The sequence below is a fragment of the Microchirus variegatus genome (genome assembly GCF_963457635.1).
Source record: "Microchirus variegatus genome assembly, chromosome: 4".
Lineage (NCBI taxonomy): Eukaryota > Metazoa > Chordata > Actinopteri > Pleuronectiformes > Soleidae > Microchirus > Microchirus variegatus.
The window spans coordinates 32,729,825-32,744,977 of NC_139805.1; the positions used below are offsets into that span (position 1 = coordinate 32,729,825).

The window sequence follows — 15,153 nt, forward strand, 5'->3', positions numbered from 1 at the left end:
CACTACTGTTTCAACACTGAAAAGAGAGTCAGTCAAGGATGTGGAAAAAAACTTGCTGGCGCATCAAAGGCTGCCATTCATTATGAATGAGACCTGGCTCTCCAGCCCCGCGTGTCCCTCTCTGAGTTCAACAAGAAAAAAAGCCCACAGCTACACGACAGGGGGAAGCGTTGAGAGAGGCTCAACTTTATGTCCTTGGACACAGTGGCGAGCGAGCCGATGCCAGGCCGGAGCCAATAATGAACTTGATTCCAGCAGAAATCGAAGAACACGAGTTGTTTACTTCTCCACTCCAGGAAGCAAGTCAACTTGAAGCCGATCAAGTGTGGTCCCGGCAACAGCCTTCAATTACCTGGACGTGGCGGAAAAAAACACAACAATGTGGAGACAAATTGCGGACGTTGCCGGTGTGACCGGCTGTAGATCTGTCAGAAATCGGTCCTGTTTCTAGAGGGACCATGTTGAAATACTTTCCTTCTGTATAAAGGGGGAAAGAGACAGGCCTGAGGCCATCCATTCTAACGCACCTGTAACTGTAAATTTCAACTCCAATGCAGTCGTTTTCTTAGTTTCAGAAAGTGCAACTAATGAGAAACAACCATGGTGAAAATTAAGTGGTCCTGTTGCACATATATGTTAGTTATGGAGGTCTACTTACAAAAACCTCCTAGTTGCTGTAAACGAGCCAATAAAAATCCTCTTTTCTGACACTTTTTCCCAGCCGCGAGATTTGAGACTCAACTTTCTCACCCAGAAGACAGAGTCTTGTGATTGGCCAGTACCCGGAAGTGATACATCAGCACACCCGCTCTCAGAAGCGCAGCTCCCCCCTCTGGAACGGTGGATGCACTGCTACTCATTATCAAAACATTGTTTTAACAGTGTTTAAAAATAGCCTCTTCACGACTCCCCGCCGCAGTCCCTTTTATGACTTTGACCCGGAGTCAGACCCAGAGTCAGAAGACACGGTCGCTCGTGAAACACCTCCACAACGGACGTTATTCTTCTCCTGCGGTTCAATGTACGCAACCGGATGTGCCCGGACTAGTGCCCGGAGCAGGAGGATCTGCTGTTCAGGAGAACCGGTGTTTACGTAACCAGACCGGGTTTTTTCAGAGATCTCGCTGAACCCGAGATTACAATAAAACACAGCGTTCTCAGCAGTGGCTGAACTGTTTGTTTAGAACCTTCAGGGCTTCGTAAACAAGGTAATGACACAGATACACACTAAAAAAACAGCGTTAATTGGAACTTATGGTCTAGGTTCGCTTTAAGAGGAATGATTTCAGTTATGAGGCCAATTACACGGTGACAACTGGAACAGAGAGTCACTGTTCGGGGGGGAAGCTTTTTGTTCACGGCTGATCGGAGAAATGTGGGCATTAAGAAGAAGCCGACCAAGAAATATTCTTTTACAGTCATTTTCAAAAAGGTCGTTGTTTCTGTTCGCCCAAGACTAAAACACTGAGTCCCTGAGTTTTCAAGCAAAAACTGAGCTCACTGCATTTCACACTGTTTGAAAAATGCCAGGGTGATAACAAAAAGAGACAGTATGTAACCTGTCTGTCCCCTGATGGACAGTTTGAACGACCTATAGAAACGAGTCAGGTGTTTTGTCAGGTTTACGCTTCACTGTTGTGTCCGTGGTTGCTAAGCAACCGGAATCTTGTTGCTGCTGCAGCTTCACAAAAAAACAAATGGCACCATTTAACGGAGAATAAAATCAAAACAAAAGACAAAAGGTTTGGCGGTGCTGCTTTGCCCTGAGCTATGAATAGATCGTTCATCGATTAACTAACTTAAATGTCAAAAAATGTCCAACTTATTATTAAATGTGAATATTTCCAAAGAAGTCAGTAAAACTAAATGAGACGTTGGAGAACGTCATCGTTTCCGGGCCTGGGAAACATTGATTTTCTGACATTTTCTGGACCAAACAAGTACTAATTAATCGAGAAAATGATCGACAGTTATGAAAATGATGGTTAGTTGCGGCACTAGTTGGAACATCTACGTTAGTCTGATCTCCTACAAACAGATTCAGGAGTTTAGTTTGGATGATAGAGGTTCAAAACTGTGGTTTAAAGGTGCATTATGTAATAAATCTAAAGCAACTGGCCATAAAATCCTTATGTCACAGAGACTCAGGAATAATGTTCAAACTCACCAACAACAACAGTACAGACAAAATATTTGCATTAAAAATGCAAAAATATTTTGCAGACTGCCAGATTGCCAGTTACGTCAGAAAACCAAACCTAAAAGACCTCTGTATTTTGAATTTGAATGTAGTATCCGTTTTTGGCCACATTCTTACATATGGCACCTTTAAGTATCAAAAGACAGAAAACTAAAAAGCACTTTCAAAGCATTCCGAAAGGTTGACTTCATTTTATCTCGTCACTCTTTATCTCGTTTGTGTGTTTATATATCGGTGGACATCAAGTTCAAGGACTTTCCAGGACCAGTTTTCCCCTCAAATTCAAGGACATAATGTGGGGACACAGCTTAAGATGGGAGGACAACTTGTGCGAACGTCTTCGTCCACTTTTATCGTCCTTGGGATCTTGGGTCAAAGCCAGTCTTTGTAAATTTCCTTTGGTGAGACAGAGATCTCACCAATTTTAAATTCCCCAGACATGACGTCGTCATTTGCAATAAACAAAGAAGACGTTTACACCTAAAATATCAAATTTACGTCTTTCCCTTACGAAATTCAAGCACTTTCCATGACCCATGTCTATTTAGGGCCATTTATTTTCCCTAATTCACAAACTTTCAAGGACCTGTGGGAGTTAACCTAACCCCAACTTTTCACTTTTACCTCCTCAGATTCCATTTGTTGGTGCAACAGTTTCCTTTCTCACAAAGAAAAAGGGACATTATGTTCCCTGTAACTCCATTTTCCAACAAGATGGCTGCAACAATTCTTTTTTTTTTACAAATATGTTATTCAAAGGGAAAAGGGAGCCGCACACTGAGCTAACAGCCCAACCACCAGCAGCCCCGGAGCACAGAGAGCCTGCAGGACGGCTGCTTTTTGTCCCCCCCCCCCCATCCTTCTTTCTCTCGCATCCCACTATTTGTTTCTAAATGTAGTGCTGAAGTCTTTGTAGCCTAGCAACAGCCAATGGTGGATGCACAGTGTTCACAAAACCAAGTGAGCGCGCTCACACACACACACACACACACATGCTGGCACACAGAAAGCAAGTGTATTGTGACTGTAGAGCCGACCAGGAAGAGCAGTTTAGTCTCTGGATTTTTTCCCCTCTCTTTTTTTGTTGCTTGCTGCTCTTTGACGTGTTCATAATTGTGACTCTCTCGTCCTCTTCGCACCAATTAAAAAACACACAAAATGGATTAATAATCCCCGTTCATGCGGTGCTCGGTGGCTGTGGCAGCTGTAGCTGCATTTTCTAAGTTGTTTCTCTTTTTGGGAAAACGTGACTTCTGTCACAGCAGAAGTGGACGAGTGAGATAAACACGGCGAGCACTTTTCCATCAGCCAATTGCAGCGAGAATTGCCAAGCGTCAAAGACTGATTGTTTCCAATTCTAATTTTGTCTCCACGGACAAGTATATGATGTGATGTAATTCAATCTGTCTGGTAAAGGCAGAATCGTTTCCAGCCAGAATAAATGACAGAGTGGCGAGTTTTGCCTCGTGAGAGTGCTCCTTATATCAACTCCCCAGTACGAGCTTGGCCTATAGCCAGTGAAGCAAAGATAAAGAAGCCTCTCTGTGCTGCTGTCTCATGCTCTTTCTCTCTCTCTGTCTCTCTGTCTGGATTCAGGTACTCCAAGTTGTACGACCCTGCCAACTGGTTGGAGATCGACCCGGTCAACGGTCGGATTTCCACCATCGCCATCCTCGACCGAGAGTCTCCCTACGTCAAGCACAACCTGTACAACGTCACCTTCATGGCGTCGGACAACGGTGAGACACGCGCGGCCTTTGCTGATGTTTCACTCCCCCCTCAGAACACAGAGGTGGATTGTGTTTCACTCTGTAAATAGTGCTGGTTTACGATGGCGTCAATTTCAAGACGCTAAGAAACTAGGCCCCCCCCCACCCTGTTCATACCTACGGAGCCCCATAACTGAAAAAAAAATGACGAAAAACAAAAAAAATTTAAATCTCGAGTTTCAAAGAAAAGAAAAATAATAATAATTTTTGGAAACTCATATCTCGAAAAAAAATAAATAAAACATTAGGAAACTCATAGCTCGAGTTTCCCAAAAAAATATGAAAAACTTTTTTTTTTCAAATATTATTACAAAAATTCTTCTTTTTTTTTTTTTTCTTTTTTTTAAGTCGAGATCTCGAGTATCCAAAAAATTCAGAAAAAAAAAAAAAAATTCATATACTTTGAAAAAAAAATTCTCAAGATTCCAAAAAAAATGTAAATGTTTTATTTTTTTCCAAAAAAATAAATGTTTTTCAGATTTTTTTGGGGAAACTCGAGATCTCGATTTCAAATTGGTTTTTTTTTTCGTCGTTTTTTTTTTATCTCATGTCACTTTGGGGGCTCCGTACATACCTGCTAATAAGTAAAAGATAAATATTAAATATTTTAGAAACTTTTTTATAAATATATATATATATATAAATATATATTATAAGTTTTATATATTAGGCAAAATAACAAAGGGAATTCACCCTTCTATACCCAAATTTGTTGCTGGCTCAGGAATTTAGTAAATAAAGACCTAAAAACAGTACATTTGAAAGTCAATGGATAACAAAACATCTTTAAAAATAGCATTTAAGCACCTAACCTTATTTATATTTTCCCTATATTTTCTAACTTGTTGTGATTTTTGGCTGCAAATTCCACCATAAAGACATATCTTATCTTACCTTAACAGCCATATGACTGTGGTCCTGTGTGACCAGAATCACATCAGATCCGTCTTTTCCTCCCCGAGCCCTGCTCTCAAAGACACGCTGACCTCTGGTCTGTTTCAGAGAACAAAACTATATTTTTTTCTGTCTGATGTTGGTCTGTTGGGGAGAAGCCCCGAGTGAATCCAAAGCAAATACTTATGCTGCTGTGACATGACGTAAGATTTTATCCGTGAGGGGAACAGTTGGACCATCGGAAACCAATGTTGTTGCAGGGGATACAAATAAATCAATGTATGGGAGCTGATTAGTGAAGGAAATAGTGGATTTGTAGCTCGCCAGGTGATATAATCTGAGATTATATTCATGCATGCGTCCTCAAAACACCTCCAAATGTGGATTCTTGTGATTGGATCTGAGGATGGATTCAGGGCAGAAAACACAACTTTTCCCCCACATGATCTTTTTCCTTTTTTTTTTTTGTTCTCAAAAAGTTTCCCGTAAAACACAAACGTCATTGTTTCAAGAACACACACACAAAACCCCCTCCGAAACATAAAAAAAATTATAAAAGACCAACGGAAGCCAAATATGCGGGAATCAAACTAGCTTTCTTAAAATACGGGAACAAAGGAAGTGATTCACGAAAGAACAAAAACTGCAAAAGACAAACGAGCTCTGAGTCAGGACGTCTGGCACCACTGCATGTGGAGAACAGGATCATGGGTTACAGGTGTGCGACTCAGAGACTCCGCCCCCAGCTGACCTCCTGAGACTCCGCCCCCAGCCGACCTCCTCAGACTCAAAGCCACAAATTACTCAGGAAATCAGGAAACGGTGGCCTTAACAAAATAAGATACAGAACATTGAGCCCATAAACTTCAAAAAACAAGAAGAAGACAGACAGATTCTGTATATGAAAATGGAAAAGTGATTCTGACTTTCCCTATTTTTAAATTAAATGTTATTTGTATAAAATCACAACATACATCATCTCAAGGCAAGGGACATAGACGACATTATCGAGAGCAGAGAAACCCAACAGTTCACACAATGAGCAAACACTAGAGGCATCAGTGAGATGTGCAGCCATCTGCCAAGACAGGTTGGGGTGAAAGGTAGAGACCAGGAGCAGATTTACAACAATTGTACTTTTTACTCTGGGACCCATCCCACCATGCATTATTACCCTTCACATGAGGGTCATTGGGGGGATTGACAGAACTCCTTTTTCCAAAATTAAGATTTTAAGGCTTAAAACACCGGTTTGTGTAGATTAAAAAGTTGCTACCATACAAAGCTTTTCGCAGATTCTCCTAAAACTCATGTAATACCACGTCAATACAAGCTCAGGATATGTATTTAAGACAAATCAGTACAACACACGACCTACAACAACATACAAAGACAAAAAAACAGTCATTCCCACCTAGAGTGGTATTAGATTCTCCGTTTTCTTGCATCGTTTCTGGACTGAAATACCTGGAGAAAAGCGATAGACTGTGTAGCGTGTAATGTGATGATGAACAGAGGCATAAATTTGGGAGTGAAAATTGTCCCAGAGCAACAGGAGTGTTCTATCACAGCGATGAGTTTAACAGAGCTGTGCTGCGAGGTGTTGTGAAGACAAACGTGAGACACAGCAGCCGCAAAATAATAAAAAAAACAGGAGAGCTGCAACTTTTAAGCCACTGTTAAAAGCCACCGTTTTTTTTTTATTTGCTCCAAAGAAAACGTGGAGATTTGTCACAACGCCATCATTTATGAACACCGATCAACATTTTTATGACATTTTATGGACCAAACTAATCAAGCAATCAGCAGGGAAAGTAATTCATTTGATGAATGCAGTATGGGAATAATCATTTGTCGCACATGAACATGAGTTTTGACTGGGGGAAAAAAATGAACACAGGCCTGTTAATGGCTTCTTTTTTAGAAAGGACCAAATCTCATCGTGTTCAGTTAGAAAAGTGTCGGTTCTATTAAAATAAACTCTTATTTTTATATCGAAGTAGTGCTGGTTAATATGGAGCCCCCAAAGTGACATGAGAAAAATTTAAAAATGACGGGAAAAAAATCAATTGAAATCTTGATTTCAAAGTCGAGATCTCGAGTTTCCAACCCCAAAAAATTTGAAAAAAAATTGAAAAAAAAAATGTTTTCATAATTTTTTGGAAACTCTGTGTCGACTTTGAAACTTGATTTTTAAAAAAATCTATTTATTCACTCGATTTGAAAAAAAATCCAAAACATTTTTTTTTCAAATTTTATTTTTTTTCACACCTTTTTTTGAAACTTGAGATAAAAAAAAAAGAAAAGTTTTCTTCATTATTTTTCCCCTCATGTCACTTCAGGGGCACCGTAGGTTAGCGACGTAACACACGACTGTCCGGAAAAAGATACGCGTGACGTCATGTTTACGTGACTCCCGATTGTTAAAATGAGTCTCTAAAGTAACGCTAAACTTTAAAAACAGAGGCACACATACACAGTACACAGATACGCTAGTTATTTGTAGCGCTGCTCTTTTCCTTTAATAAAACAGACTGCTCCAGTTCAACTGTAGGCGCGCTAACAACGCTAAAGGAGCTAATGCAGCTAACGGAGCTAAACGGTAAATGGTGCCTGGACTCTGGTGCCGTCACACGCGTCACACCCAGCACTATATTTAAAGGTGCATTATGTGTAAATCCTCCTAATATGTCACAGAGACTCAGGAATAATGTTCATATAACAAACTGAACTCACCAACAACAACAGTACAGACAAAATATTTGCATTAAAAAAAATATATTTTGCAGACTGCAAATCATGTTTATGTTTTGAAATCATGTTTTGGCATGTGGCGCCACCTACCGCCATCTACCAATCATTGCAGTCAGTAGAGTCTCAGCTGCCGAGCAACCACGGGTTGCCAGTTACGTCAGAAAACGAAACCTAAAAGACCTCAGTATTTTGAATTTGAATGTAGTAACCGTTTTTGGCCACATTCTTACATATGGCGTCTTTAAGTCACTGGAACTACTTCCTGATGGATGGAATATCGGCACTTTCTCTCGTCTTGCGCAGTGTTGTTTTCGTCAACGATGACGATGACGAAATCTTTTCGTTGACGCCACTTTTTTTCATGACATTAACGAGACGGTGACGAGATAAACATGACTCTTTGATGACGAAAACATGACGAGACGTGTGTGAGTTTTCGTTGACGAGACGAGAATGGACGAAAATGTCAGTGGGTGGTCTGTCAGACGTTTGAAACGCATGACATTTCGTTTTTTCGGCCAATCACCTGCCGGTCACGGAGAAAGCACATGGCTACTTAATATGCACGTACCCCGCAACTGCTACAGTGTGTGTGTGTGCGTGCGCGCGTGCGTGTGCATGTGTGTGTGTGTGTTCACCGTTGAATGAGGATGGATAAGGAATCCCACAGAGGGACTGAACTGCGGCTGTACTTCTTCTTACCCGACACTTATGTAAGTGGAGTCGTTAGCATTTTAAGCTAGCGATCTTTATGCTAACGTGTTAGCAAACAACAGACAGATGGATTATTTAGGGACATGACAATAACTGGACACAGTTGTTAGTAGTAGTGGCTAAAGTTAGCTTTTGTTACGCTAACGTCAATTCATTATGTGTGTGTTTCTTTAGCAGCATGTTTAGCCATGTTTACATTCAGTGACAGTGTGGTGATCTCTTTGTGTGTAATAATAGCCAATCTGCAAGCTCACAGTGTGTTGAACTTATAGATCTGCTGCTATTTTCACAACTTATGTGCGACACTGCCCAACAACAATCTCCAAAACTTATTGACCTAAATTCATTTGTTAAAAAACTATACTTCTTTTTTCGACTAAAACTAGACTAAATCCTTTTTGAGTTTTCGTCGACTAAAACTCGACTAAAACTATCACATATAGAAGTGACTAAAATGTGACTAAAACTAATAAGCATTTTCGTCCAAAAGATTAAGACTAAATCTAAGATGGTTGTCAAAAACAACACTGGTCTTGCGTTGCCTCACAAATGTCATGACTGATTATTCTCGCCTAATGGAATAAGGAAGACGTCTTCCTTCCTAAACAACAGGTTGCACTGTCCACCTTTTATTACATTACTATTCCCTCGTCCTGTAATGAAATGTCTTAATCAGTGCAGGGGGTTCGTAGCAACTTCCTCCCGCTAATCTGTAATGAGTTGTTTTCCTGTTTCCGTTGCGTGCGTGATTCCCAAAGTCGTCCGTCCGTCGATCTCGCTGCGATCACAGCTGTGCTTTATGGCCGCAGGAAAGAGGATTCTTTGTTGAAAGTGGAAAATTGTTGGAATGTAGTAGATTGAGCAGCGGCTCCGTCCGTCCGTCCGTAATCTCAGCCGTGTTCTGTCTGCACACAGAGCAGCACTGTGTTCACACAGAGACTCTCAGAGACACAAGGACACACGTGCATGCACGTGCACAAGAGGTTTTAGCGTGTTTGCATGTTGTTTTTAATGATTTTTAAATGTTTCTTTTCCATTTTTCTTTGAAAATCGCCGTGGAGAAATGTGCAGCTGTAGAGGTTGACGTTTCACCGGTTGCGACTGTGTCACAGTGTTGGTTTTTCTGCGTTCAAACATCAACACAGGGATTTTTGCTTAATACGCTCACACATTCTGAAACTTTACCTCCCTTAAAGAAAAAGGCAGGTGATTATTTCTGTGTCCTCTTTGTCTTTTAATCCCCATGAAAGAAAAAGAAGAGAAAAAAAAACACTCTTGAATACAGACGACGACCTGAGTGTTAGGACCAAACTTTACTCGAGAAAAAAGTCGTAATCCTCTGAGAATAAAGTTTTAATCTTCTGCAAATAGTCGTAATATTATGAGAATAAATTTGTAATCCTCTGAGAATAAAGTTTTAATCTTCTGAAAATAAAGTCGTAATATTATGAGAATAAATGCATAGTCTTCCGAGAGTAAAGTCTTAATCTTCTAAGAATAAAGTTGTATTATGAGAAAAAGGTCATAATCTTCTGAGAATAAATGCATAATATTCTGAGAATGAAGTCATAATCTTCTGAAAATTAAGTTGAAATCTTTTGAGAATAAAGTTGGAATAATATGAGAATAAAATCTTAATCCTCTGAGATTAAAGTCTGGCGGAGGGGCCCAAACCCGGTGACCTGCTTGCTGTGAGGCAACAATGTCAGCCACTGTATCACCGCGTGTCTTCATTATTTATCCATTTAATCCAAAACGGCAACGAAATAACAGCAACATTTAGACTCTCATAACATTCCTGCAGAGGCATGTGGTTACTGCCTTTAGACATATATATATATATACATATATATATTTATATATATGTATATATATATATATATGCATAATTATGAATAATATTTTTTATCAATAATTTAAAGTGAGAACCATTGGGACATTTCTGTAAAAGAAAAAGTGCATATTTTTGTGTTATTTATTAATGTTTTGAGCAGCTCTTTGGTGCTTTAGGGAGAATCTGGGTCAGTGGGACGGTACGTGTCAAACACTGTGTGTGTGTGTGTGTGTGTGTGTGTGTGTGTGTGTGTGTGTGTGTGTGTGTGTGTGTGTGTGTGTGTGTGTGTGTGTGTGGTCGTGGGGAATATAGCTCTACTGTGTTTTTACAGTGGTGCAATATAATCGTCATAATCAAGAGAACACGATCACAAATCACATGTCGTCATCAGCCAGTTGGGTGTTGGTCTTGCAGATGTGAAAACTCGACTCAAAATTCAAAATTCAACACATTAATGAACAAATGACTTCATTTTAAATCACTTGGAATTGAAGATTGAAGATATATATATAGAGAGATGTACTATATATATGTACATCTCTCTGTTTTATCATCAGTTTTTAGCTGTTTTATCATCAGTTTTGTGGGATAAAGACAAAGTAAACACTTCCCCATGTGTTGTTCTTCATCTACACTCTTAGAAATAAGGGTTCCAAAAGGGTTCTTCTACAAGGGCTGAGGTTCTACCCGGAACCATTTGCTTCTGAAAAACCCTATCTTCGGGAAAGGGTTTTTCAAGGGTTCCTGGTAACACTAATGGTTCCAGTAAGAACCATTTTGATCCAGAGAACCCTTTAAAACCCCTTTCCTGAATAAAGGGTTTTAAAGGGTTCTTGGTGGAACCCTCCAAAAGGGTCTACCTGGAGCCAAAACGGGTTCTCCTATGAGGACAAGCTGAAGAACCTTATATGGTTCTACTTAGCACTTTTATTTCTAAGAGTGTATAAGATAAGTTTTTAATGTCACGTAAAGAGCTGTGAGTGTGGCTCGTTTTATGGAAATCCAATGCTGTTTTCTCTCAAACCAACCTCAACCCACTCAGAGTCACATTTACCAAAATAAATATACATATTTTTGCGAGAGACTCAGCCCCCCCCCTCCTCCCCACACACACACACACTCCCCACCATTTCCTCCTTGAGACCATTGTACATTTAAGAGTCAGGATAAAAGCGAGCGGGGGGAAAACACCATTATGTACAGTGCAATAAGTGTAATTTATTATTATTACTGCGGCCACAAATGTCATCATTACTGGCTGTGTTTCAGCGGTATCAATATTAAATGATTTCCCGAGTGCTGATCACACAGAGTCCATCACAGCAACACACACACACACACACACACAATAACAGACACACACAGGGAGGACGTGGTTGTTTTTCACAGAACCATCACAGCAGAACACACTGATTATTATTCACAGATCAAAAGCAGCAGGTAAGAGGCAGCGCGGTGCTGATAAATACATGTTCCTCTCCATTATCCGCCTCCTGCACACACACACACACACACACACACACACACACACACACACACACACACACACACAAAGAAAGCAGAAACTGAGACTTTCTCTTCTAATGTTGCCTTCATTAATATTTTAGACCAGAAGGAGTTATTACAGAAGCAGGGGGAAGTAACGAATTGCATTTATTTGCCTCATTGAGTCGTTAGAGTGTGTGTGTGTGCGTGTGTGTGTGTGTGTGTGCGTGTGCTCTCACTTTTAAAACCCTTTCCTTTAAAGCTGCGGTGAGTAACTTCTTCCACTGAAATCAGAGCGAGAGCGTCGCACAAACCCGAGGAGAGGCACGGAAATAAAAGTGATTTCCTCTGATCGCTTTTCACGGCAATTAGAAATTCTAACGCTGGGAAGAAGAAGAAGAAGAAGAAAAAAACAAGCAGCTGGAAGTAAAAAAAAAAGCTGCAGTTGTGTGACTCACACACACACACACACACACACAGTGTCAGTGTGAGTCAGGACGATGATGAGGATGAAGAGGAAAGTTCTCCAGGCTGCTTCTCGGAGGTGGTCACAGACTATTCTTACTCCTCAGTATGTTTACTTTTCTCGCATTGAGATAAAAGCCGAGTATGTATATGTATATGTATATGTATATGTATATGTATATGTATATGGATAAGTTCTGAAACTAAACCATTATAGACAAAGTCATGATAATGTCTACAGTAATGTAGGGAACTTGATACGTGTCTTGTCTCCCATGAAAACAGTGTCATTGAACATATTTAATATTCAGTTTTATCATAAATAATTCTACTATATGTTGAATTAAGGAAGAGTGAATCCTCATTATTTCATTTTATATGTGGAAGACTTAGGAATTAGAATTTTTTCTATTTTTTATTATTATTTTTTTTAAAGTAACAGTAATATAAGGTTCTTCGGCTTGTCCTCATAGGAGAACCCTTTTTGGCTCCAGGTAGAACCTTTTTATGAAGGTTCCACCTTGAACCCATTTAAAAGCCTTTATTCAGGAAAGGGTTTTTAAAGGGTTCTCTGGATCAAAATGGTTCTTACTGGAACTGTTAGTGTTACCAAGAACCTTTGAAAAACCCTGTCTTCAGGCGCAAATGGTTCCAGGTAGAACCTAGAAGAACCCTTTTGGAACCCTTATTTCTAAGATTGAAGTTACTGACCTGGTAACTAAAAGTTACTAACTCAGTAACTTATATCTTATAACTTAACACATATAATTAGCATACTAGCCCTTTATAAGTAATCATTAACACCTTATTCTACCTCTATTACAACATGAATTGAGAGTTTTCCTACATAAGGTGTTAATACGTGCTTAATATTTACTAATAAAGGGCTATTATGCTACTTATATGCCTGTTAATAAGCATAATAATATGTTAATCTAAAGTGTTAACGGAGCTAAAAACTCTCCCTAAAACGTTCCATAGGAATAAACGGGAAATGTTCACAAATTAAAAGGTCAGGAACTTTAATACAGTTCTTAAATCATATATTTTCTCATAATCTTTGGCTAAAACAATTAGATTAGATGCGAAATACAGTTGATTATAAATGCTGTTGCTCAACCGTACTGCAGTGGTGGCCCAAAAAGCAATTTCCCCGTAGACCACCAATAGTAAAAGAGTCGCCTGTTAAACTGTTCACACAGGATACCACGAGACATGGATGTAGGCATTTATAGATCTTTATATTTTAAATAAATGGAGTTTCATGTTTGTAAAAAACCTTCCTGAAACGAACACAATACGTTGTGTTTTTGTTTTTCACAGAGTCGCGTCAGAGCCGACAGACTGAATCATCACTGTCTGAAGTCATTTTTGACTTCATGGTTTGAACCTAACAGACATTTGTTTTATTAACAACTCTGACTCAGGACTTAACTTGGATTTATTCATGAGCTCATTTATGAATAAATCTAAGTGAAGTCATGTCAGAGTTCGCTGGATTTTCATTGTTGTTTTCTGGGCTTTTGTTCCCACGTCCGACGATCACCTTTTCGGTGGGTTTTTTTTTGGCCGTGCAGGGCGATCTCCCTCTCTATCGCTCTCTCTTTGTTTGTATTTATCATTTATATTCTACAGCGTAACGTTGGACTTTAGTCAGCAGCAGCCTTTGTCGCAGCTGTCAGGAAGTCAGCGACTGTTGCTTTTTCAGTCGTCTTATCCCTGAGTGATCTCAGTAATGAAACTCAGTCCTCTCGTGTTGATTCACGTCAACAATAAACATTTTTAAAGATGTGCCCGTTGATTTCCATCAACCCCCCCCGGAGAATCAATCCACATACGGTTGCTTCTGGAAGCTGATTGTGGTGTTTTTACGCCGCGTTCCCGTCCCTGGCCAAAATGCCCTAATGATGCCTTATGATATAATTTGCCGTTTGCTTGTTGCATTAATAACTGTTACATTAATCAACCTAACTCTAATCCTCAGGGCATATTTTATTACGGGGTTCATTGTGGCGTGTAATGAGCAGCATTACCGAGGTTTTTAAACTTGTACTAATTTTCTTCTTTAGGTTCGCGGAGGGAAAATCATTTGCACCGTGAATGTGTTCTTCAGCTGATGGAAAAACATGGCATTTTTAACTTCTACAGCTTCCAAAAAAATACTTTTTTTTTTATTATCTGGTGCATAACGTTCATTTTTTCATATTCTCTGTGTCTAAGGTGTCCCGCCGGCCAGTGGGACAGGCACCCTTCAGATGTACCTGCTGGACATTAACGACAACGCCCCTCACGTTTCGCCGCCGGAGGTGGAAATGTGCGAGAGGCCGCATCCGAACGGCATCAACATCTCGGCCAGCGACGCCGACTTGACCCAAAACGCCGGACCTTTCGCCTTTGAGCTCGCCACGCGCCCGTCAGACATACGCCGCAACTGGACCCTCAGTCGCCACAACGGTCAGTCACTATATGTATTCCTATAGTTGGAGCTGAAGAACATTTTTTTCAGTTGGATGATTGCATGATTAGGAACGTAAAGGCTAACATAATACAAAGTGGCAAAGTGGCTGACAGTCACAACATCTAGCTACGCTAATGCGAAAATGAAAACATTTGCCTTGTGCCTAATGAGGTTGCACAGTGTTTGTATTATGCTAGCCCTACGCTAATGCGAATCGTAGCCTCGCATGCTAAAGCAAAATACAAAAAAACACCATGTTCTGCGGTGAACCGTGTGAAAATGTCTGGCCGACCATGAGGACAGCCTCTTCAGTCCCACCTCCCCACTCCAGACAGCGCAGCTGCTGCTGATGAGCCACTGCCTGCCTGATGTAGCGTGATAAATCCGCGAAAATTTTAATTCCTCCAAAAAATGTGAAAATCAAGGATGCAGACCAATGGGACGTGCTCAACCCACATCCAAAGTCTTAGGGCGATCTGACTAACGGTCAGCAAGATACGCCTGTCACAGACAGACAGACAGATGCAACTTGCTTTACAGATAGATAGGTTTACCTATTTTAATCACACATTTGCTGCAT

At 40.2% G+C, this 15,153-nt stretch overlaps 1 protein-coding gene across 1 annotated transcript in view; it reads left to right on the plus strand.

The window, feature by feature from the left end:
• LOC310926209 (cadherin-2-like) overlaps positions 1-15,153 on the plus strand; it is a gene marked incomplete at both ends in the record, with an annotated part of 136,919 nt that overhangs the window by 95,350 nt on the left and 26,416 nt on the right. The window contains 2 exons of the mRNA XM_083888308.1: positions 3,797-3,939; positions 14,336-14,569. Coding sequence (XP_083744434.1) covers positions 3,797-3,939; positions 14,336-14,569 — 377 coding nt within the window. The remainder of the gene's footprint in view (positions 1-3,796; positions 3,940-14,335; positions 14,570-15,153) is intronic.